The sequence below is a fragment of the Ammospiza caudacuta genome, chromosome Z, assembly GCF_027887145.1.
Source record: "Ammospiza caudacuta isolate bAmmCau1 chromosome Z, bAmmCau1.pri, whole genome shotgun sequence".
In the NCBI taxonomy this organism is placed as follows: Eukaryota; Metazoa; Chordata; class Aves; order Passeriformes; family Passerellidae; genus Ammospiza; species Ammospiza caudacuta.
Genome location: NC_080632.1, coordinates 39,664,710 through 39,691,766, shown reverse-complemented (window position 1 = coordinate 39,691,766; position 27,057 = coordinate 39,664,710). Strand labels below are relative to the sequence as shown.

At 36.9% G+C, this 27,057-nt stretch overlaps 1 protein-coding gene across 1 annotated transcript in view; it reads right to left on the bottom strand.

The window, feature by feature from the left end:
• PTPRD (protein tyrosine phosphatase receptor type D) overlaps positions 1-27,057 on the bottom strand; it is a 354,698-nt gene that overhangs the window by 123,656 nt on the left and 203,985 nt on the right. The window contains exons 5-11 of the mRNA XM_058823656.1: positions 14,102-14,290; positions 12,842-12,850; positions 12,092-12,109; positions 10,216-10,326; positions 8,843-8,854; positions 6,508-6,777; positions 5,208-5,789 (exon numbers count right to left, since the gene is read on the bottom strand). Of these exons, the coding sequence (XP_058679639.1) occupies positions 5,208-5,789; positions 6,508-6,777; positions 8,843-8,854; positions 10,216-10,326; positions 12,092-12,109; positions 12,842-12,850; positions 14,102-14,290 (1,191 nt within the window). The remainder of the gene's footprint in view (positions 1-5,207; positions 5,790-6,507; positions 6,778-8,842; positions 8,855-10,215; positions 10,327-12,091; positions 12,110-12,841; positions 12,851-14,101; positions 14,291-27,057) is intronic.

The following is a 27,057-nucleotide window of genomic DNA, read 5'->3' as shown; positions in this document are numbered from 1 at the left end:
GGCAGTAATAGTAAATGATCAGTCAAGTGACTCATATGAAAGCTGGTACCATCTGTTGTGATAAATATGGCAGCAGATGGAGAACTAAGGGTATTTCCTGACTCTCTACATGTTTTAAGACCCTCACTCTCCAAGTATTCCTTTTAGAAAAGCTCAAATGCTTTGTCATCTTGGGTCTGCAATTCTCAAGAATTTTATAATACAAGCTGACTGGACTTTTCCAAATGCTGTTTGTCAAAATAATATCTTGCTTTCAAATTTAATCTCCCCTTGGATTTTTTAATCACAGTTAAGACAACTCTGATGCTGTAAACACTGACAGAAGAAAAAGGTGACAGGGAAGTCTGCATTGCTCCAAACAGATAAGAGAAGATGACAAAGAAAGAAAACAAAACCAAAATAACAGAAACTAAACACACCTTATTGCCAATAAGCTCTGGTATGAACCCAGTACCAAAGTAAAATTCAATGAGTTCAATAAGAAACCAGCTTCGCAAAGGACGATAGATTGATCAAGAGAATTTGCAATCAGTAGGGAACCTAAAGGGACCAAGAGTTTATGCTTCTGATTTCTCTGAAAGAAACATGAAACTCTACAGAGGAACTTTTACAACTGAAGACCTACTGTGCTCCAGAGTTTTTGCTTTGTAAATAATATACATATTTTTCGAAAAACAAGTCCTAATAGAATATAATTAAAAAATAAAATGGCTAACATACAAAATAAAAAGTGCCCAGTGTAACATACAAAATAATATGTGCACTGTGTTCTCCCTGTCTCTGCTACAACTGAAATAATCTCTTCTAATGAGTCTGAAGATACCTGAGGTTTGCAGTATCAAACAAAACCACCGCACCCAAAATAATTAACTACTATACATTTCAGGTTTTAAAGAAGCATAGTATATTATCTGAAAAATAGTCAGAAATCCATAAATCACTTTTTTCAAATATTATCTCTAACTGACATAGTGGGAGCCCTGAGAATAAAATAAACGTGTCAGAGAGTCTTAAAGACAGAGTCCACCTGGTCCTGTCTGAATGACTAAAGAACACCGTGAAGAGATAAATTATCAGTGTGTGAAGGTAAGATTCTCATTACTGAACTCATCTTGTTAGCATTTCAATGAAGTAAAATAGAGACTACAACACTTAACAAAAGTTACCTGTGCATTGATAGTAGGGGAGTTATTCAAAAGCTGAAATAGTCTTTTCTACCTGACCAGAAACGTCCCTTGAGGGAACAAATGTCCCTTGAGGGAAGTTTTAAAATATAAGTCAGTTAAAAAGCTATCCTATACCCCACCTCAGCATCAATATATGTAGGTATCTCAAAGGGGGATGTCACAAGGATGAGGCCAGATTCTTTCCACTGGTGCCCACAGAGAGGATGATGAAATGGCCATATATTAAACCACAAGAAATTTCTCCTCAACCTGAGGAAGAGCTTCCTCATATAGAGGGTGGCAGAGCACTGGAACAGGCTGCCCAGGCAGGTTGTGGTGTTTCCCTCTCTGGAGACACTCAAAACCCACCTGGCCATCTTCCTCTGTCACCTGCTCCAGGTGACCCTACCTTGGCAGAGGAGTTGGACTGGATGATCTCCAGAGGTTCCTGTCAACCCTAAATTTCTCCCACCTGCTTTCTTGCTTTCTGAGTTTCTAGGTACATGCTCTCAACTCTTTTCATGTGGAAGTCCATTTCATGAAATGCTGCAAAAGACAGCAGGCTAGGACTACAGGGTTTCAGAGACATCAGGTCTCCCCATCCATGTGCTCATGAAAAAAAATTAAATATCTGGTAAAGTAGCTAGCTTACTACAACACTACTTCAGAACAGTACTTCCTTGCTACCAACACCTTCTCTGAACTTCTAATCTTCTTTTACCACAAGAGCTCCAGAAACATTAATTTTGTTGAATCTAAGGCTCCATTTATGTGCCCTGCAAGTCAGATACTTGAGCTTCTCATTACTGTCCTTCTTCCTATGTTCAGAGCATTACCCTATAATAATTATAATAAACCTCAGTTTTCAAATAATGGAGAATCCTTCATTTAAAACTAATATGTTTTGTGTTTTAAATTTTTTCCACTGAAACATATGCTAACAGGTACACATTCACTTCCTTGAATATTTATTAATTTTTTCCCCTAGCTCTTTTTCCAGTAATTCACTATCCAATAGACCTTGTGTACTCTCTCCTGCCTTTCTATCTAAGCTCAGAAGAAAAACAAGATTCACTTAATTCCTTTACTAGCTCTCCTCTCTTTGCAGGTTAAAAATTAAATGAATACCCAAACTGAGACAGTTCAAAACTCTAAATTTTCTTGGTACACACAGAATAAATGATGTTTCTTACAACCAGTTTAAGCCCAGAAAGGAGTTATGAAAAGTGCGTCCTGAGCAGCTAAACTGGATGCAAACAAATTTTGTTTTCTAACAAAGTAAAAAAAAAACAAAAACAGGAACAAGACCAAGACCAAGAACAAGAACAGGAACAAGAACAGAAACAAAAACAAAACCAAAAGAAGTATCACCCTAAAACTTATATCAATCTTCCTTTATTCTAAAATTTGGTAAGTCAATTAACCTATGTAACAGACCAATCCTGACTCCATCCTGAACAGATTTTAATCCTTTGGCCCAAAATGTGGAGTAAAGGTTTTCTGAAATTTTGGAATTGGTTTCCTTTTGCTCAAAAGGCTCAGCTCCACAGCTCTTTTCTGATTACAGAATCTGTTAAAATTGGGTCTTTTTACCATAAAGAAAGCACTGCTGAAAACAACTGGCAATATGACATGGCTTTGCCTTCAAATGCTTAAGAAAAATACTGAACACCACAACTGAAATTTTTGGGGTTTTTTTTCAGTGTCTGGTTGTCTGAAAAATATATCCTTCACTTCCCTTCAAACTACATGCTCCCAGTCAATATTTTAATTAAAAATCTAAATTTCACTACCAGCAGAGTTTCAGCTGATCTGCAAAGAAAGAAGCCATTCATACACCCATTTCAAAAGAGTAATTCTGCTATACTAAAAAAAATAAAAATTCCTCTGAACACTATTTTTAAGAACAAATTAGTCATTTTTATAATCTCTCTCCAAAGATCAGAATACACTTAAAGGCAGGAAAACTCTGACCCATCTAATAGAGCCTGTAAGTCACACTTGTCAGCAACATTTTCTTTTACATATGCTCTAATATCCCCAAAGTGAGGGTTAAGCTAAATATATATATAATGGCAGGCTTATTTGTTTAAAATAAAATCAAGCAAATGTAATCAGCATCCCATTCCTACCTTAACTCTTTTAAAATGTTTCCATTAAATCCATTTTCCCTGACCTTAAATGGCACTTTATATTCGCTTTAATATTTGGAATGTGTTTAATCTTGAGAGATTTTAACTAAAACAATCATATTCAGATGTACATAAAAGCAAATTGGAAGAGAAGGGCAAGGAGGGCATTTTTTTCTATGATGTTCACTGAAGAGAAAATACTGGATAGAGAGATGGGCAAATCCTAGTTTTTAACCATACCCTGAACTGGAAAAGTTCACTAGACTTTTTCTATCTCTTTTAGGACTTAAAATATCTGTATTTAAAGTAAAAGTATCAGTGCTTAAATATGCTTCCTGTATGTCCCATTCTTTGTTTTCTTTCAATTTCTTTAATATAGTCACAATTAAACATTGAAATAATGTACTGAGAAACACTCCAGCACTGTTAATGTTGTTGTAATTTCTTCAGATTGAAACAGTAATCAGAAACAGATGGATGTGCTTACTTCTCTGAAGTGACCTCAGAAAGTAATGTAACTTGTGCCAGTCCAGCTGAGCCTCAGCGCTCATTATTTTGATTCCTTCATCCTTCACTGAGGAAGCCACTGTCAGACACTTGCTAATCTAAGAGGTTTGTAGCTGAGAGTGAAAATACAGATAAGGAGCTCACTAAACCTTCTTCTGGAAAAGCCTCATGAAGGTGGATTCAATCAGAAGTCAGATGTCAATATAAAAACTAGCTCTCTGAAAATGGTTGCAAATGCCAAAAGTAAACTGTGGTGCATATATTGACAATTGCATGTGCAAATTTCGTAACTTTGTTACTTAGCTGAGATACTGCAAAGGGTAACATCTAGATCTTTGTGCAACACAACACCTAGAATGATTCCAGGACAATACATCAATTTCTGTCTTTATTAAATGCATGTTGGTAAAATGCAGAAGTAGAAAGTGGATGAAACATAACTGTCTACAGTTATACTTTAGAGATCTGTTTTTAAGAATTGGAGGGATGCTAAATTCTGCAACAGGAAACTTTCCTGTACTAAAAAATTCAAGTACTATTATATATTTCTAGGAAATCACTGACCCACAGTAGTACTTCATACAGCCTTCTCTAAACTGCTAGACAAAAGGACCTTTTATTTCTTATTGCTACAATAAAACACTTTGTGCAGTGTAACTCTACCAGAGCTTCTCACTTTAGATTTCATAAAAACTTTTCTGCCACATTTTTTACTGTGCTTGCTTGTCCTTTACTAGTAAAACTAATTCATGGACCTAAAAGTTCTTGAACAGAAACAAAACAACCTAACTGCAAACATAAACAAAAAATAGTGACCCTATGGTATGCATTTTGTTGGGGCAGCTTTGATTTGACTTATAAATCCAAAGTGTAAAAACCTACTTGCTTGAACGTACACAAAGATTTGTTGTATTCATTGCTCTCATGTTTTCTGTGTTCTCAGAATCTGTACCAACTATTTGAATACATATGCAGTACACATACATTTTAAATTTCCAAAAGCAACATTCCCTAGAGTGGTTCGGCATAGGAGAACCGCATGTCGCCTGAAGAAAACCCACCAAAACCCACAACTAACATCTCAAAACAAGCTAGGAATAATTACTGAGAAGTAGGTTTAGTGCACAGAGCACTGCCAAACAAAAGCCGTAAGATTTGGCCTCCCCCAGAATGAAGATCTCCCTGAGATTTCAGTTCCACTGCAGATAAAGTTCTTGACATTGGTGAAAAAAGAAAGCATGATGGGGTAATTTCCACTCTGAAAAGATAACCTGCACTGTGGAATTGAGAAAGGTTATCTGCAAAAACTGCCTGAGTAAACTGGCTATACCTGGGGGGTAGTATTTTTGCAACATTTTAAACTGAAAGTCTCTCTCACAAATTCTGCTCATTGCTAGCTTACCTCCTGTTTGAGTGATGACTTGAATGTCACTAGAAAGTGGTCCATCCCCAACAGAAGTAAAAGCAAGAACCTTCACAGAGTATGTTTTCTGGGGTACCAGATTCCCAATAGTGGTAATATGGCTGTCAGCCACATTGTGCTTCATCCAACTGTTGACATGTTGAGTGGGGTCCATGGTGTAATAAACTCTGTAACCTTGAATTTGCCCATTAGGTTCCTCGGGCTCTTCCCACTGTACCAGAATGGTGGTGGAGCTCAGCATACGGGCCTGTACATTGCGGGGAGCACTTGAAGGTGCTTGCTCCGAAGTCCTTGTTGACACAGGCTCGCTGGGGGGCCCTCGCCCAATGTTATTTACAGCAACTACCCGAAATTCGTACTCTGAATATGGGCTTAGGCCAGCCACGCTGTAACGTGTTGTGGCCACCCCATCAATTTCTTTATATGGCTCCTCTGAGTTTTTGGGTTTGTGTTGGATTATGTAGTACGAAACTGGCTCAGGGTTTCCAGAATCCCAAGTCAACGTTATGCTAGTTGCTGTGCTTTCTGTCACCACAGGTGTTCCAGGAGGTTTGGGTAAGGCTAAATACACATAACAAAAAATACAGTTAGCACTATGTAACAGTAGACGTTCTTTATTAGAATAAAAAAGCTTACAAACAGTAACTAAGAACAAAACAAAAATAAACGGGAAGACAAAATGGAAAGAAGGAGTAATCTGTTCAGAGCAAGCTTTTGTTAATTACGATTTCCTCCAAAATCTATTGGAAAATCTTCACGTTCTGTCCAATGCAGTTAATTTGTCATGAAAATTAATGATACTGACTTTTGTAATAAATCCATAACCAGAAGAGGAATCTTATAGAAAGGCAATTCACAATTACAACTGAATTTTCAGATATTTTTTGAACCTCTTGTTTTCAATTACTCAGTGAATATGATACTTGGACACCCAGCAATTCTAAAAATCACATGACTGGTTCTCAAAGGTTCCTGCTGTTGATAAAGAAACACAACATTTCAAGATAATTTCTTTAACTGAAATAAAGGCTGGGAGCTAGACAAAGAAGAGTAATGGAAAATTATGACTAACTTATTTTAATAAATATTAATTATTCAATTAGTGATTATTACTGCTGTCTGAACCTGTATTTTGTCTTATGCTAGTGAGTGGTTAGAAGATTTACCCTCTTGATTTAAGAGGGCAAGTGGCATTTAGAACTTTCAGTGTAATATGTTTGCTCAGAACGAATGAAACAGAAGACAGAACTGTGTCCAAATAAATGTGCTTGAGATATACCTTTGACAGTTATCTGCGCTATTGCTTCTATAACACCAAGGGTAGACATAGCAACGCAAGTATAGTTTGCAGACTGTCTGACATCATTAAGCTCAAGGACGTTTCTCCCTATTGGCATATCATCCTCAGGTGTCAAGTCTTCTGCTCCTAGCATCCACTTCACATATGGCATTGGTGATCCCACCGCAACACAGGTGATATTTACACTCCCGCCAGGCATGATCTCATGATTTGTTGGGGGTATAGAGAACCTCGGTGGGACCCTTCGAACTGGAACAAAACACAAAAAAAAGGTAATAACATATACAAAAAAGGAAACTGAGTCTTGCATAAGGACAGCATGCAGTGTACAGACACGATTTATTATTTTAGCGTTTATTCCAGTCTGCCAGAAAATATATATAAGAGAAATAAGAGATTAAACAAGAATTTTGTCTGCACACAGTATGATTTATTCTGTATTTATTTGAGGATATTATTAGGCACATTCATACAAAGGCTGATTCAGACCTGCTAGGGCCCCACATGTAACTAACTACATACTAACAATACACAAACACCATGCAAAAGATATACACGCACACGTGCACGCACACACACAAGCGCACATATATATATGCATTTTTTTTATGCTGATACATATATATATGCACAGAAGAAAACTGGAAGGTCAACAGCATGCTTGAGTTGATCACCAACTTCAATGCTGCATGCTTCCAGCTGATGTGAATAAATGTGCTACGCCACATCGTCACATCACAGTCCTGGAACACACTGCCTAGAATAAATTGAAAGTGCAATTTCATTTGCTTTCAGACTCAAAGTAGATGCAGCCTCAAGACCTCACACTAACACTGAAACAAACATAGAAAAAATATAGAATTGCGCACAGATTCAAATATATATATATATATATACACACACATATGTATACATATATACAAATGTATATAAATATACATATACATATATATATTGAGAGAGAGAGAGACGGATAGAAAAAGAGACAGAGTCACAGAAAGAAACTAGGCAAAGCCAGTACAAGGTACTGGATTTGGTCATGCAGGCAAGCAAATGACAGAAACTGTAGAGAGTCATGCTTAGGGAAATGTCTGAGTAAAATCTGCAGAGAGAAAACAACACAAAAAACCCATTGGGTGAGGAAAAGAAACTTGAAAGCGATGGAAATAGGATAGGCTGACAGATACAGGAGTTTAAGAGGAGCATAGCATTTGAGGGAGAAGGAACTTAGATTAAATTTAGGTGGTTAAAAAGCAACTGCTAGGAAGAGCAACTGGGGAAATAGCAGAATATTTAACATTCAGTATTCCACTATGCTCACAGTTTAGGGAAAGCAAAATAAGGATTAATAATATTAGACATTTCTGTATTGATAGAAAGGGGTGGCAACCTTAAACACATAGCAGGACATTTCACTAACAGAGTAGTTAATATTTAAACAAACACAACACCGAGAAAATTACCAGGCAATAACAGATCAGTGTTCCTGCTTCAAATATTCTCAGTGGTGTGCACATGTGTGTAGGAGGTGGAAGTGACAGAGGTAGCTGAGAGAGGTAGGCTTATATTTAGGCCTTTCATTGGATGGTGTACTCGAAACTGTATTTATTTGGCCTTAATAGAGGCTAATCATTAAACACAGTTTTAATTCAGCAAAAAAGTTAGAAGTAAAATAAGACTATAAGTGAGTTTGAAAACAAAAAAAACCCCAAAAAATCAACAGGAAAACTATATTAATCTGAAACCTTTCCTCCAGGCTTGATTAAATTTCCGTGATCCTCTATGGATTCAGAAGGGGCTTACTGCAATGGCCTCATGAGTGAATGACAGGCAGAAGGGGAACAAGCAGAGAGCAAAACATCCGTAAACAGCCAGTTCACAGAGGCCACACAAAGCAAACAGCAAGCAATGAGCAACTTCTTGTATTGCACAAAATCCTTATAGACAAAGGAGAGTTTAGTCTTCATGCGTGGGCTATTTGGAAAAGCAACTACTGAAACCATTCCTTGAAAAGCAGGCATCAGTGTGAACAAGAAATTAAAAGGGAAGAAAAGCAGGAACACTGACCAAGTTTAGTAGACGTTAGTATTAAAAGCTAAAGAGATTGCCATGCATCCAGGTTCATTCTCTCGTGTCATGCACAACAGTTAGATACCAGCACTCATCAAAAGCCATGACCAGAGCATTCTCCGCTTAAACATAACATTAACTTAAAAAATGCCACAATGCAGCTACATTCATTTCATTTGTATTCTTTGTTATTGGTTTAATTAATAGTTTTGTAAGGTGGGTAAAAAGTAAAAAACACACCAACCTTCTCGCAGCTCTGAGGGATGTAGGGGGTTTGATGCAGAACACAATGAAATGAGGAAAGGAGAAAAACAAGGGAAACACAGAGAGAGTAAAAAGGCCATATCAAGGCTTTCAACTGCTACTTGAACATCTCTACTTGCTCTAATTAAACCTTCCTACCTCATCTTGAAAAGTTAGCATTTTCCACAGCTACAACGGAAACAATAGCTAGCATAATTTTGAAATTTTCCTTTGGATATAAAGGTATACATGCCTCATGCAGTACAGGAGAGTCAGTATGTTGGAGGAGAAGAGAAAGAAAATAAAAGATCAAATAAATTTCTACAGATGTTATAACTATGAAAGGTTTTCCTTTCTTTTTCTTTTTTAATTAGCCAAAAGAGTAACACCATATGAAAATGCATCAGGTTGATAGAAAAATCAGCTCTAAAAAAAATTTCAAAATCAGGCTAGGCTTTTTCTGTAAGGTCATCCATCCTACTGTAAGGTTTAAGCTGTTTATATTTTCATTCCTATTTCCCCCGCCCATCCCCTTATATAATAGACACACACACACACACACATATATATATACACACATATGTATGTATGTATGTAATAGGCTTTGTTTTACAGAACTCTACATCAATCAGACGTAGGAAATACTGCCTGAAACAAAGCCCTTCTTTCTAGATGAATCAAAAAGAAAATTCAATATGTTAATAACCATTTTTACCACCATACAGAAGAAGATAATGGTTTTATTATTAGTGATACCTGTCATACACAAAGGCAATTTCTTAAAATAATATAGCCAATTGACCCTTATCATTCTAAAGGACTACACTTCACTTACAAGTCTACACTAAAAAAAAATATATACACATACATATATATTAAGAAGAAAGAGAAAAGAAGAAAATACAGTTGTGCTCTGCATACATAAAGTTATAATGTTAGAAGTCTTTCCTTTGCAGTTAGACAGCAGAGGTCAGGTAGGCATACACCTCAATGCCCCGGGGTTACACTCAGCTGATTAGTGGCACACAGAGCAGTCACTTCAGTAGTTTGAAAAGAAATGCAAAATAAAACAAAACAAATACAAGAAAATAAATGCAAAGCACAATTTAACTTAATGCAGGAAAAAAAATAAAGTTAAAATGCAAAAATATAAATATACTTACAAACCTTAACCCACAGGATAGACTGGACTCAAGAGTGCTTTAAAAGAACAAAATAAACCCCAAGCCTTTCCTCCACAGTTTAAAATTAGCTTTACAATTGGCACATTTACCATGGCATTTTGGTCATTACAGTGGTTACTGTACAGATCCTGAGAGTATCTTAGCCCTGAACCTGCATGAACAGTGGATGCCAGGGTTATGTCATTCCTACCTCTGACATATAGATTGGCAGGGGCAGAATAGCGTGTACCCGCACTGTTGGTTGCAACACACTCATATTTGCCTTGGTCAGATTCTTCACTCAGTTCAATTTGGAGGGCACCTGTATGAATATAAAATACATTGCCAAAAAGAGGGTCAGAGAAGGCTTTTTACATCCATAATAATACACCTCTCAACAATATGAAAAGCTTGTATGCGAAGGTCCACTCAACGTCGATTCATTTTCTTGCTAAGGTGCACAGACAGAAAATGATGCAATGAAAAAAACAGAGATTATTTTTTTCACATCATCAGTGCTAGCACAGGAAAACAATCAGCATTTGGCAAAAAAAAACACAACAAAACCCTGTCTAAACAATACTATTTCCTAAGCCATTAAATGAAGATGGGTGAGACTGCTTCAAGGAAGAATGGCTTTTAATAAAACAATAGAGATTAAATAGTTGGGTCATTATAGTTTTTTATTTTTTATTTAATTGTTTCAATCTAGTAACAAAAGTAGCACAAAAGGTGGTACTCATAAAAAAGCAGGACAGACTTCAAGAAATCTTCTGCTGAAGAAAGCCAAAAATGCGCAGCAAGAACAAAAAGGCTGCTTGAAGTGAAAAAAAAGAAATTGTATTAGTCATTTACAATTATCAAAATATTATTTTAAAGAAATAAAACTCCTTTAAGACATGCAGATTGATAAGAAAAGAAAGACCGTTTTCCGCAACTTACAATCTTAAAGTACGTTTGCTGAAAAACAAAGAGCAGTTGAATTAGAAGACAAAAAAGTTTCAAAAGCATGGTCTACGCCAACAAGGAAGAACCAACCAACCACTGCTGAGGACCATAGGAGGGCCCCTCCTGAGACACCCATCAAAATCCACAAGTGGGATTAGCAGTGTGGTGTCACAAAACCCAAGAAAAATATAAAACAAGAATTACAAAAGAAGTAAACAGTTTTGCTAGAGAATCAAAAACCAACAATACCACATACCACCAAGAATAATGAGTCAGTAACCTTTCATTTCCAAAGCCTGTAGATTAGAAGATCCAAAAATCCAGAGGTGAGAGAATTCCAAAAAAAAGAAAACTACAACAACCAAAAAAAAAAAAAAAAAAAAAAAAAAGGCAAAACCACAATAAAAGGAAAAAAAACCACTTCTGTAATTCTTTAGGGAGGGGATACATAATTTTCAATTTTATGAAGTTAAAGAAAAAAAAAGGATTGAAGAAGAACAAAACCAAAAACCTTTTATGAAAGATAAGACAAAAAGAAGATAGTCCATGTTGTCTTCTGCATGTCTGCTACTGTTCTCCAGACCATCTTGGCTTTGGTCCAGGAAAAGAACAGCTAAGGAAGAAAAAAAAATGATCTTTTTTTGCTCCAGTTGGACAAAAAAAAAAAAAGAGGAAGGAAAAAAAGAAGAAAAAAAAAGAAGAAAAAGAAAAAAGAAGAAAAAGAAGAAGTAGAAAAAAGAGAAGAAGAAGAAGAAAAAGAAAAAGAAAAAAGAGGGACAAATGGTACGCTGTGACTGGGCTATGGCCAGGAGACCTGGATATGCTTTCTTTGAAGCATATCACTTTTTTTTTTTTTTTTTTTTTTTTTTTTTTTTAAATGAACAAATGAAAAGGGGAAAGGAAAAGGCAACGTGAAGAAAGAAAGGTCACAATATGAGAGTCACTGATCATAACCAAACAGGAGGACAAAGGAAAAAGAAAATCAGATGATGGACATTTCCATGGTTTTTATTTTATTTTGTTTTTTCCTTATGGAAAACAAAACAAAACAAAACCAAAAACAGGACAAAGATGAGAGTGATGAAAGGACAGAAAGAATGAGTAAGATCATTCTGTGAACGTTAGTTCAGCACTCTTACCTCTTATTGGTGTACCACCTGGGTGGATAATATGAATGCAAATAAGATTAGAAAGAAGAAGCATTAGTACGAGAAGAAGGAGGCTAGGGCTTTGGAAGAAGAATCAAATTAGATTTACAGAATTAAATAAGGTCTTAAGAGAAACTTGAATTACTATACTGTTAAAACAGGAATATATTAGATAGTATTATCAGGTTATAAAAGCAAATTGCATTGTACCACAAAGGGCAAAAAGGCTATAATTGGCTGCACTGCCATTCTCAGAGTAGCATCTGAGTTCTTAGACGTTCGGTTATATAGGGTTAGAAATGTATCAAATATGCCTCAAATACTTAAAGGAAACTTTACAAAACTGTACTTATGACATATTTTAGGAAAATATTGGAAATTCTATTTAAATATATATATATATAGATCTATATATATATAAAAAGAGGATATACTGAAGTCTATCTCAAAACAAACACTGCAGTTTAGGCTGGATTATGGCATTTACTGTTCTAGATCTTTGTGATACATGTGTACTGTTTCTTTTAGGTGTTGCTATGACTGATAAGACAACATTTCTGTGGAGGTGTGCGTGTGCGCCACTATAGGGGTCTGGTGACTACACTGACTGTTAGTAAAATGCATGCCATGCATTTTAAGAATAATAATACTAATCATATAATAATTATCATAATCATAATCATAATATTCTGAATATGGAAATTAGTGGGGGTGAAGTGCGCTTCAGAACTAAGCACTTACCAATAGATTCTGGAGATTTAAATACGGAGAGAAGAAAGACAGCATAAAAATATTATTATATTCCTTATAATTTGGTACAAAGTTTTCAGTTAAAGCTTTATATACTAAATCATCTATGTCACATGTGAAAAAAAATCTTAATTTACATTAACAGAAGGTTAATTTACACAGTTCTGCTGACAACAAGCAAAAAGTAGGTTAACAAGACGATTTAACATCACAGGACAGGTCAAAAGCTGAGAATTCTGGGAAGACACGTGATTAAACAACTTAGATTCTACAACGATAACTACTACAATTGTTGAAGAAAAAAGCTCATTATATCCCAGTGATCAATGATCTGATCTTATTTTGGGATAAGCATTAAACTCGATAAATTTAGAGATTTGTTTGTCTGTTTCTGGTTTTGTTTTGTTTTGTTTTTAATCTAAAGAGAGCAAAAGAATAAACTAAGGCAGGAGGAGAGTAAAGAGAACTGCTAGGAAGGTGCAAGGGGCAAAGAGAGAGAAAGAGCAGCAAAAGCTGGAATCTACACCAAAAGCAGACTTCTGTAGATCCAGAAAATATAGGATTCATAAAGCTTTAGCGTGGACGCACACTACTGTGGCTAAATGTGTTGGAAAAATGCTCAGCCAGCAAAAAACCCCCAAGTTTGTTCCATAGATTTCCCAAAGATTTCATTTCCCTTTTTTTTTTTTTTTCAGGTATAAATCTGCATGGGAAGAAGTACTGTGTTTTATGTATTTGTGAGAGGAAAGAAGATGTGTCCAAACTGGCTAATCTTTGGTGAAGTCAAATGTGGAAAAGACAGCAATAAACACATTTTAGATTTTAATTGAAGTGTCTAATGCAGGTTTTGGTTTTGATGAATATAACCATTGGTACTCCTTGCAATTTCTGAATGAAGTCCAATGTTGAAATAAATTTGTTAAAAAAAATTAAAAGGAAAGAAGAAAGAAAGAGGAGAAAATGGATCCATCAAGTACTGCAGAAAGCAGTAAAGAAAAAAATTATCAAAAAATACAGTCACAGCAGTGAGCAATGTGGAGTAAACAGAAGCTGCAAAACACATAGAGACAGACTCTATAGAAAGCTATGACAACATCACAGACATGGACAACACACTCAGTAACACAGAAAAGGAGAGGGGAAAGAGAAATTATTACCTATAAATAAAATATTTTTAAAAAAGGAAGAGAAAGAAAAGAAAGAAAAAGTGAGAGAGAACAACTCTGGGCGTTGGTGGAAACAAGACCTTACCTGAGCGTAGCTGCTTGATGCGGCCATTGTTGTTGCTTGTGTCAACAGGTAAGAAATCTTTGAACCAAGTTATTTCAGGATCAGGATTGCCACTGGCTGCACACAACATGGTAGCTGTACGAGTTCGTTCAACCACCTTCAGCTGTGGGCCCATATCAATGGTTGGAAAACCTCGAGGAATTTGATCCTCTGAAAAAGAAATTTATAAATTGAGGGATTTAATTTCAGATGTACAGTGCTGCATGAAAGCCCGAATCATCCTGCTTAACATTTAGTGATCACCTAATTATTTATAAACAACAAACAATTGATCAAAATGCTGATTCAAAAGAAAAAGTTAATTAAAAATGTCTATAATCTTTATTATTATAAAATCATACGAAATACACTAGTTAGCAGGCAATCACTGGACCCATAATGAGGTACCACACAACACTGATGTTGCCCTTCTTGCAAGAGGCCCTACTATTTTACATGAAATATCAAGTTACCATTATCAGATCTACCAACCTTAAGGAAAACTCCTCTTTATACCAGAGAAGTACACAAGGAAGGATCACTGTGCAGTGTAAGATCTGGCCGCTAACTCAGAAGACATAGGTTATGTTTCTTGCTTCTATCATTATTACTTATCTGCTGTTGTTTAACATCTATTGCCCCTGTGCTTTGATTGTCCATCCTACAGATGGACTTGATAGTGCTTTACTGCTACAGGGGAGTGCTGCAAAGATGAATGCCTTATAGGACTGCAAAACACCGAGAAATTCTAAACATTGCAGCTGTGCGGACAGCAAAGTTAAAGTGGCACGAAACTCGCAATGATATTGAATAGATACAACAGGGTCTATTAAAATACTCAGATACAGCCCCAAATCCTCATGCTAGTGTGGTTAATACTGAAATATTAAAAAATATTGCACAAGAGTAATTGGCCTTCATAATGTGACACCTGCTAGCAAGTAACACTGAAAGCCCGGTAGGATCAGGAAAATTCTCAGAAATCAAGTTTGCATAGCTAAAATAACCTGTTTGAAATAAAAAATCATGCTACTCATTTCCACTGCAATGGCAAAAATATTTTTACTGAAAAATAATAATTCCATTCAAAAACTAAAATCAAAAATAACCAAAGAGGATAAACACTCACTATAAGCCACATTTTATTTAACGTCTTAACTAATCATTACTGACATGCAATTGATTAGGGGATAAAACTAACAGGAGAAATTGTTCAACATTAACTCTCTTTAGTTAAGAAGTGCCACATTTTCAAAGATATCAGGTAAGTCTTCTGACTTTTCTGAAAATATGTACAGCAAACACAGCCTACAGATCTTTGTAGTTCCTGGGGTATGATGTTGCTCATGAGCTACTTAACTGCTTGCAATACAAGTGCACATAGATAACCACAGAATAACAGAATGATTTAGGACCTTAAACAAAATCTACATTCAACTCCTCTGCGATGGACAGAAATCTCTTCCACTAGACCAAATTACTCAGAGATACATCCAACCTGGTCTTGTACACCTTCAGAGATGGGGGATCCACAACCTGTCTGAGCAACCTATTTCAGTGCCTCACCATCCTCAGAGTAAAGCTTTTCTTCTTAAGATCTAATCAAAACCTACTCTCCTTCAGCTTAGGGAAAATTTCCTATCCCTTTTGAAAAGCTCCTCTCCAGCCTTCTTGTACTGCCCCTTTAGGTACTGGAAAGCACAACGAGGCCACCAGAGCTTTATCCTTTCTCGGCTGAACAGCCCCAACTCTCTCAGCTCTTCTTTGTAGAAGAGGTATTTCAGACCTCTCATCAACTTGTGGCTATCTAATGGACTCATTCTAACTAATCAAAGTCTTTCTTCTGTTGGAGGCTCCAGACCTGGACACAGTACTCCAGGTGGGAGTCTCACAACAAAAGAATAGAAAGGTATAAGTATATCCCCTCACCTCCTAGACATGCCTCTGATGCAGTCCAGGATAAGATTGGCTTTCTGAGCAACGAGTATACATTGCAGGGTCATATCAAACTTTTCATCCACAAATATCCTGTCTTTCTTCCCAGGATAAGCCTCAATTTGTTTTCCACTAAGTCTCTATTATTATTTGGAATGACCCCAACACAGGTACAGAACCTTTCACTCAGCCTTGCTGCACTTCCTCAGGTTCCACGTCTCAAGCCTGTTAAGGTCAATCCATGTCCTTCACTGGGGTGACCCCATCACACAGCGTGGTGTCACTGGCATATTTGCTAAGGGAGCACTCAATCCCACTGCCCATGTTGCTGACAAAGGTGCAAGTAGCACTGGGCCCAATATGAATCCCTGAGGATTTTCAGCTGACACTAGTGTCTAACTAGACATTGAGCTGCTGACTGCAATTCTAGGAGCCACCATCCAGCCAATTTTTTATCCACCAAGAGTTCCACCTGTCAAAATTCCTGCTTCTCCAGTTTAGAGACAAGGATGGTATTTGGAAGAGTGTCACATGCTCCACACAAATCCATGCACATGATTTCTGCTGCCCTTCCTTGTTCAACACTGCTGTAACGCAATCCTAGAAGGCCCCCAAATTTGTCAGGCATGATTTGACTTTAGTGAAGCCATGTTGGCTGTCAACAATCACCTAATTATTTTCAGTGTCTCTTAGCATATTTTCCAGGAGGATCTGTTCCATGACCTCTACAAGCACTGATGTGAGACTGCCTGGCCTGTAATTCTCTGGTCTTCCTTATCTCCCTTTTAAAAAGTGGGGTCATGTTTTCCCCTTTCCTGTTGGTGGGAACATCACCGGACTGCCACAAGTTTTCAAATATGATGTGTAGTGGCTGCATTCTTTCATCCCAACACTCTAGTCATAAGAGAGGTCCCTGTGTTTCCATGATGCCAATTAAAGTCATAGACCTGCAGGCATCCACACATCTCTAGTACCACCCATGCTGCGTGTGTTAGCACAAAGGGGTTTTAAGTTGCTCCCCAATGACGCTGACTTTCTGTCTGGTGTGGCTGGACTGTCTTGGTGCTCTGCTGCTGACCTGCATACCCTCTCCAGACTCTTTCTGGCTCAGCAATCTAGCTAGTATGTGTGGGATGGCAAGTCCCACACTTTATCACTATTAAACCTGATGATATCTCCCTCCCCTCATATCTAATTTAAACGCCTATCAATAAGCCTGCTAGCCCTTCACCAAAGAATCCCTTCCCCCTTGGAGAGAGCTGAATCCTGCCTTCAGTCAGCAAGCTGGTGCCACATATATAGGCCATCCCATTATCAAAGAAATCAACATTTTGGTGATGACACTCGTCATGGAATCATGTGGGTCCATCTGTTTCTTTCAATGCTAACACCTGCAACTGGAAGAACAGAGGAGAAATAATCTTGACCCAATTCACCAACAATTCCAGGGCCTTGGTACTGTGAACAAAACTCTCCAGAAAGCTTTCATGACTCTTCAGAACAAGGATTTCTACCAATCAGTTGATAAATGCCAAATCATTCACCAGCCATAGGCTCTTCCCAAAGAAAGGTATGTTTCATATCTGCTTATAAAAGCCCTTGCTTTGGTATTAGCTGACAAGATTTGACTTGGGACACAGAACAGGATTTTTATGACCTTACCTTTCCTACTTGGCTTATACAAAAAACCCTAGAGTCCCTTTTGCAAATACCTAAGTGTACAACAAAGATAATCTATCTTGAATGTTAATAGGATGAAGTAGTAAAGAGCCTCCCTTTCTTATTTTTAATAAGGGCAATTAAATTCCATCCATCTGCCTTATGCATACAATCTCTTTGAATGAATGCTCTTCATGAAATTTTCATGAGAAACATCAAAATCGAACATTCAAATACCCAGAACTGTTATATTTTTGACAGTTGTGGCTGGTATCCAACCTGGCTTTCAGGTATCTGGCAATAAACCCAGATATACAACATCAAATGGACAAGGGAAATAATGAAATTTCTAATTGGAAGGCTTATCACAGTGGATTTCATTTTTAGGATGTTATTTACTTTTTGTCCTATAAGTTTATTCATAATTTGTACAACTGTCTTTACACATTAGTGATACCAAGTATGACAGATCACCAAACACTCTAGGAAACAAAGCTGAGCATCAAATCATTGTACAACTGCATCTCAGCCACAGTAAGAGGAAAGTAACTATTACAAATTTTTTATATATTGGTATCGCTATAATTTTACGTGAGGTGGCCAGGAAAAATATTTTTTACTGATCATTAATATACTCACTAGGTTCTAAACTACAGTATATTCTGCTCTTCCCATGTAAAATTCAGTTCCAGACAATTAGTTTCCAATTCATCAACAATTTAAATCAGACTTGACCTTCTCAAAGCCATTTGGTACTGTCATTTTTAGAGGCCATTAAAGGTCAGATTTTTCTATCCTTGGGGTTTAGTGACTTACACATGTAATACGTATTTTGTTTAGGATGACAGATACAAGTGATTTAGAAATAGGCCACATACTTTGAATCTGTTATTTGTCTTAAAGGTGCTGAATTTCATTATTGGCATTAAAAGAATGCATTTAGTATAGCACTAGTATAATTTCCAATTGCTGCATGACTTCACAGAAGTTATTTGTCAGCGTATGATCTGAACAATGTAGAAAACAATTACAGAGAGAGATTACCAGATAAGCCCATAAGAGAGAATGCAACAAAATGACCTTGCCTTGCTTTGGATCATGGCTCTTCGTATTTCTCAAATCTCTGTACATTCAATCAGTTTGACATTGCTCACCCAAGGCACACAAAATGGACAACAAACAGAAGCTGGAAACCACTGAGCTGCCAGAAAGTTGTCACCTTCTTGCCATTACTGAAACCTGGTGGGATGTGACTGGAGTGTGACTACTGACGGCTACAGGCTCTCCAGAAGAGAGAGGTGAGGGAAGAGAGAGGCAGAGGGGTGGCCCTCTACATCAGGAGGCAGACTGAGTGTGAAGAGCTGTCTCTGAAGAGCAGCCACGAGCAGGGCAAATGCCTGTGGCTAAGGATCAGGGACCAAAGCAACAAAGGGAACTTTGTGGATGGTTTTAAGTGCAGACCCCTGATCAAAGGGACCCTACTGATGAAGCCTTCTTGCTCCAGCTACAGGAGGCATCATCCTCACAGGCTCTTGTCCTGCTGGGGCATTTCAACCATCCCAAAATCTGCTGGGAAAGCAGCGCAGCAAGCTGCAGGCAAGCCAGGAGACTCTTGGAAAGCATGAGGGATACTTTCTGGAGCAGAGGAATAGACAGCAGCCCTTCCAGAGGGGATACAATCCTGGATCTGAAGGGCACCAATGGAAGTGAGCTGATGTGAACATCAGCGTTGGAAGGAGTCTGGGCTGCAGTGGCCACACATTGCTGGAGTTTGCAGTCCTGAGGGCTATGGGCCAGGTGAGGAACAAAGTTAGGCCCCTGAACTTTAGGAAAGCAGACTTCCAGCTCTTCAAGGAGATAGCCAGTGAGATCCACTGGGAGACTTCCCTCAGGGACAAGGGAGTGGAACTGAGCTGGCAGATCTTTAAGGAAGTCTTCCACCACGTGCAAGAGCTGGCAAACCCCAGCAGCAAGAAACTGGGCAAGGAAGGCAAGGGAACAGCAGGGCTGAGTAGGGAACTGCTGGTCAGAGTGAAAGGAAAGAAGCAAATGGACAAGCAGTTAGAGCTAGGATGGGTGGTGACCTAAGAAGAGTAGAGATATGAAGTATGGTTGTGAAGGGATGAGGTCAGGAATGCCTAGGTGAAGCTGGAATTGAACAAGGCAAGGAATTGTTCAAGGTCAGGTTGGATAGGGCTCTGAGCAATCTGATCTAGTGGAAGGTGTCCCTGTGCATTCTAGAGGGTTTGGAAATAGATGACCTTTAAAATACCTTCCAACACAGCCCATTTTATGATTCTATGTTCTGTTAACAATGTCCCTGCTGCCAGTTTAGTAATTGCTTCCCTTACAAGAAGCTTGATTGGAAAAAGCACATTACCCTTTACATTCAGATTTCAATATAAGTATACCTTAAACAAATATAAAATACATTATTTTACTTGTTGCTTCATTTGTCCTAGAGGTGAGCTTGCCCTCATAAATGCAACAGCATTTAGAGGCTCAAATTCAGTGTTTTTGTGTGAACAGTAACTTTGATGAAGTGGTATCTTGAAAATAGCCACAATTTAAAATTATGTTCTATCAAAAAAAGAAAGCATACTTATCTTTAAGTGGTAATGATAGAAAAAATCATAGCTGCGCCACAACTATATATTATAAACTCTGTTCTGCTCATTGCTTAACTCTGTTTCCTCTAATCTTAACAAAAAAAAGGTACAATCTCTTTTTTAGGTTTTTTTTTTAGTGACGTAATTAAATTTCTAAAATAAATAAATTAAAATAAATTTCTAAAATTTCCTAAAATAAAATTTCAGGAATGGAACTTCCCAAGCTATGCAGATGTACTGTAAGACTGTATGCAGAAGCTGGACTCAAAGAAAGAAAAGGATTTCATTACAATGGCTTTGACGCTTTGTGGTAAAACCTGCATGTCTAATATACAACACAGCTAAAGAAAAAGGAAGACAGCCATATTTAGCTAGGATTTGTGCCTCAGCTTCTTAACATTTTTACTATGTTTTCTGTAAAAGGTAACTTTCAGACCATGCATAGGCCCTGCTACCAGCAAGAAGAGTGTTACCTTTTAGAAACAGATTGAGTCTTGAAGTCTTAAATTTTGCACAGCTACCTTACTGAATCACTCTGGCAATCACAATCATGATTTAAAAAGAAGGACTGAATAGTGTGAATAGTCTTCTGAGTTACAGTACAATATGATGATATTACTACGATATGGATATCCAAAGCAAATTGCTATGACTTTGGTTTTGGATTATGAACTATAAAGGCACAGTAATAGCATCAGAACTTAAGACCAGACATTGTCAAGAAAACTGGCTAGTATGTTTGTTAAGTATTTAATTTCACCTTAACTATTTTCACCACCGAAACATCCATGTTTCAGAATATGAAACTGGAACTCATATTCATATGTAGAACAGAATATTAACCTGTAGTTAAATCTGTGTATCTGCCTAGCTAAAATACATACTCACAGTACTTGACTGTGCCTCCTAAAAATTTTGGTTATGTAAACCAGTTATTCTTATTGTGCAAATGGAAGGTGGTTCTCTACTCTATTCAGAAAGAAAAGGAAGTGAATCTATTTCAGGATTCCCTGATAGGTTTGCCACAGGCAAATTTTAGTCATTCTGCAGTTCACAGAATAAAAAGGCACACATGGAGCATTCCCAGAATACATTATAGATGCTGAAGATAAACTGCCACAATAAAGTTTATTATTTCAAAGAACAGTGTAAATAAAGCTTTTATTTTCACTATTCCAGATGGCAGCAGCATATAATTTGAACTGTTTTGACATCATGACCATATTATTCAAAATCATTCTTCTTCCTTCTGAACTGAATGCAGGATTGAGAACAGTAAAATCAAAGAGACTAGGGGAGGAACTAAAATCACCATTTTGCAGTGAAGTTGGTATTCTGTACTATTATTGAAGAACCATGGATATAAAGGAATTAAAAAATAAAACCAGAGCCAATTCTAATTATACATAAAAATTAAATTGGATTTAAAATACATAAAGCATCAGAGAAGTGTCAGTTAATAAACATTATTTGTACTGAAACACTATACAAGGCAAATTTTGGAAAATAGAAGCAATTATGAACACACAATAAATTATTTTGTGGGATCCTTTGTTCAAATTTGCTATATACAGATGGATACTTACTGGTGTTGTACATCAGTAAAGCAGGGTAATGTCTACACTAGAATAATAGATCTTGGTATTGGTTGGGAGTTCTTTTTAATTTCACACTATTTTAGCACATGAGGAAAGTGAATTAGACATTGATAAGATGATCAGTAAAAATTCAGCATAAGAACAGCTGTCCATACCATCCCATCAAACCCCATGCATTTCAAAGTATCTTCATATACTGAAGAGATGTGCAAAGCACATTTTGATACAAAAGAAAACAAATTTGTTTAGTAGCTCTGTATGCAATTACCCTGCAAATTGCAAAGTAATGTCTATATAACAGAACACAGAGCCACTTAGACTGAATTATCATTTGTATGAATGTTGAACCAGCAATTTCACATTGCATTAAGTCAGTTAACATTCATTGTTATTAGCATTTAGCTTTAAATAAGTTCTCTGTTTTAACAAATGAGTGCACTGAGCCTTTGAAATTAGATATCTTCTAATAAAGAAAAAGGAATTTGCACCTTTCACCAGTTCTCAAAATCTGCAAAATTAGACTGCACAATGCAAGCTTTCCCCAAAATGACCTGTCTCAAATGAACAATGAAATACCTCCCAATCTGCTTTAACAATGACATGATATCTGAACAACAAGAATTAACATTTGTGGATTCATCATTCATATGAAAACACAAGCCTCAAAGTAAGGCTTTATTTTCAGATCTCTACATGGGCGTGTCATAGCTTACAGCAGAGCATATCATCTGAACATCAATATGCCCAAATTTGGATGTCTGTTCTGTTCATTTGGAATGTAATAAGAAATACAAAAAGCGGTGTCTCAAAAAAAAAAAAAGGGAATCCAAGCATCACTACCAGATGTATCTAACACAAGGAGAGGACTCAGAGTCTGAGGTAATGAAACAAAGGCAGAGAATGTGGTCGTTTAAGAGCAGGCTATCATATATTTAGGAAAGTCTATTTTGCACTGGTGAATAAAAGACAAGAGGACTGCTAAGGGCGGCAACATGAATTTTCATGATTACTGTTTCTAATTTAAGGCTTAGTTTCCAGACAGGGTTAGGATTTAGATTACACTAAATCGGGGTTAAATCGGGGTTAAACTGGGGCTTGCCAAGAATCAAGATCAGAAAAACAAAAAAGCATGCTTTCTCTATCCAGTCAATAATTTTAACACACTAATACTTGTGCTTTTACATTCTCTTTACTTTTATTTGAAAAATAAAGCTGAAAACAGTGCAATGTAGGCAGTTCTTGTTTTACACTTTACGTTCTCACTGACACACAGCTTTATGGTGAGGTAAATAATAAGATGAGCAGTAGGCTCATATGTACACCATAGCACACTTTTCATGTTAGTAGCTTGAATATACTGACTGGTTCAGAACACACAAAAACATTCTTTTCCTTTTCTTCCACTCCCTTCTACTCATTAGTGCTCAATGTTAAAATATTTAAACTAGCAAATACATGACAGTTTCTATAAGTAGTTAACTTGTACTCATTCAGTATAAAGCAATAAAAACGAATAAGTGCAAAGCAGTAAATCATCACAATCAAGTTCTAACATCTCAGTTTGAGAATGGAGTAGGAGCATCTTGTTTTCTTGTGATCAAAAGAGCAAGAGAGAAAGAAGTAAGAAAGAAAGAAGAGCAGTCTGTCAAAGGAGTTCTCAGACCATACAGTCTGCCTCTCCTTCCTTCCTTGTCATGGCCATTTCTGTTACTGATGTTACACTGCTTTCAAGGAATTGTTTCCTCAATGCCATAATCTTCCTGAATGCTTTTTAATGCAGCCTATGTACTCTGTAACCCAAACTGTCAACAATAAACTGTACTAACTGCATTAATGCCACAGCTGCAGAACCTGACAAAGCAACTTGTCAAAACCATTAACTTTGTTGAAATATTGTTTCTAAAGGAGAACAACATTATTTTCTGCATTTCTACTTCAGCATTAAACTTGTACATTTTAGAAAGAGAAAGGCGATATTTTCAATTTGATAAGTGGTTAGATAGATGCTCCAAAAGAGGAGATAGATGGTGGTTAGATAGATTCTCCTACTGTTTAGCTCCCTAAAAGAAAGAAATGAGGAATAAGGGTTATGAAACTGTATTCCTTAAGTTTTAACAAAGGATATTTCATTCAGGATGCTAAAAGCCATTTTGGTTCAGAATTAAACAGTAAGGTAGTGTCTATGCATTTCAACTGATTTTCTGGTGCCCAGCACAACAATGCACCTGTACAGACGTAGCAATTTGAATGTTACTGCATCATTTCAATAACCAGCAAATGTAAGTATTAAAAAACCCCCATCAAACAACAGAAGTCCTATTACTGCTGAAGTGACAGGGAAAGAAGAGATATGTTATCAGAACAGAAACTGAACTTTGGAAAAATGCAGCCAAAGAAGATACCCCTTCAAATTCAGTACTATTCAGTGTTGTACTAATGCTACTTATACAAAATATGAACCATTTTTCTATATCCAATGCTGCATTCATCTTCAGTGGTCTGAAGATCATGCTTACAACATTCATAATGCTTGCATGATTACAGATAGGTGACTGTAAAAAAGCAATAGACACAGTCGCCTCCCATTTTTATCCTTTCTTTGCTTGCCTTAAGTCTTTCTACCACTATCAACATGTATTTATCAATTAAGAAATCACTGGAATATGTAAGACACAAAACAATGCCTTTTATCATGTACTCCCAATATATATAAGCAAAAGACAGAATACAAAGTTCTGGTATAAGTTAAAACACATGGCATCTTTGAAACTGTATGAACCTTTAACAGAAGGAAGGAAGTAGTTCCTTTATAACTAGATGGTGAAGTTATTCTCTGATTGCTTGGTAGTGGGTGTGCTCTAGACTTCACTCTTCATATGCCTGAATATGAGGGAGGAATCCCTCTCACTATTTGTGTGTGTCATCACTTATGGCAACATTCCTTTTTGCAGATACCGAGAAGATGCCTATCTCCTTACAGGGATCTGACAGCAGAGAAGAAAAAGTGTAGGAAAAAGCAGAGAAGGGAGTAGATATGAATTGCTTTTTTGTTTGGGGCGAGTTTCACCACTTAAAGTAAGTTCTTTGTCTAAAGAATAACACTCCAAAGACGGGGAAAACACCATTGGTTTCTGGTTAGAAGGATACTGAAGGGCTTTCTCTCTAGCAGAGGACATACACTGCTTAAAATTCAGCTTTTCACAGTCCTGTGACAAACTGAATAACCACTGATCACAAAAAACCTCTAATGAGCATGGAGTCACACAGAACTTGACATTAACACTTCATAATACACCTACGGCTAAGGCAGTCAACATTTCAAGGTTTTCATCCCATAAAGACTCAAGATTCATAACATCAAAGGTTCATTTTGTCACCCAAACCCAATGTTTAGAACTGTGGCCTGCGACTTTGAGTCCTACCTGAAATTTTGCTGCTGCCCTAAGATGAAGTAAGTGGGAACAGTCTGTGATTGAACATGTTTCAAGGTATAATAGTGAGTGCTGCTATTAGAAATGATAGATAATGTCTGTACTATGAATTATTGTGTGAAAGAAAATGCTCAACACCCCAGCATGCTCTGAAGCACGGCAGAGGCCCTGCCTTCAGCTTGCAGAGGTGATGCAAGGCAGCACTCACTCTCATCTGCTGGGAGCTTGCTCCTGTCCTATGCTCCTCCAACACATTTTTCACAATAATATTCACATGGCCTTGAAAGAGGTATTGTGAAATACTGTGAGCTGAATGGAGCATACTCAAGCAGGCTCTCTGGAATGCTGAGGGAGAAAGATTACTTTAAACATGGCACTTTAACATTTGTCTAGAAACAACAGCTAATATTTCTCATGGAACTGTAAATGAAGAGTGATGTGGGAATTCATTCATAAGATGTTGAACACAGAACAACACCAGATTTACTCAGTTTTGCTATAACTATTGCTACAACTTGCTTGACTAATTCCAACACAATTTATATTGTCATTAATTTGAAATAAGATCTTGGCTGGGCATAGGAATATATGATGTAAAAAAGCATTATTTTTAAAAAAACTCTTTTATAGGCTGAGATCAAGGTTCACACCTCTAAGCACATCATAATTATTTTTAACTACTTTTTCATTATTTTAAATAATTATTTAAATAATAATTTAGTGCTAACTCTAAAAAAGTTGGCAAATTAAAGTCCAAAATAGGCAGTGTAAATTGAATTTTTTTAGTCTAGAGTCTGAGTGGATATATTTAAATTACAAATAAAATGTGTTCCATAATATTTTTAATAGTTTTCATAGCAAATAATACTCATTTTATATATAGTATAGGCAAGCTTTTTGTTTTCACAGATTCTGTTTAATTTTTTCACTAACTTCTATCCATCTAATCAAAGACCATCAATCATTCGTGATATTTTTAAATTACGAGCCTTGGTGGCTTCCAGTTGATTTTGCTTTGGTTTGTTCTGTTATTTTTTAGAAGAAATTTCTGCAAATGAAAATGATAATTATTTAACAAAAAACAGTGATGCTTCAGTTTCGGTGGAATACTTCACTGGCATGTACACAAAAAAACCAGCTGTTCAACATAGCTGGAAGTCATGGACTGCAGTGACTGCAGTCTGGGACAGTGTTTGAATTGCAGTGTGACTGCCAGAAGGGTGAGAGCCATCATGTCAGGCAGGGCAGGTAGAGGACGAGAAACAGAGAAAGAATAGAAGAAATTTTCATGTGTTGTCAGTTACTTGCAAATCCATCACAAACTGTTTTGTGACAAATAGTTAATGAAGTCAAACAGCTGTGGAGAGCCAGCTCCTGCCTTTGAGCAGACACAGTGTGACAGAGTAAGCTTAGCATAGCATTGTGTATGTCAAGTACATCAAAACCAGTGTAACCACAGAAAGCCTCCACACCAGCTTCGTCAACAGACTTAGCATCTGGTAAGTTTCATGAAGAAGGTACCAGTGAAGAAAACAGAATGCTTGATAACAGAAGATGTGCATGTGTCCAGTGGTGAATTAAAAGTCAGTGGAAGGCCCTGCGCTCAGAAGTAATGCAAGCAATTGACTGAGAGGGCCAGGGTTACATATGCCTTCAATAATAGAACTGTTTCTCTTTGGATTTATTAACAGTAACATCTGTCACCC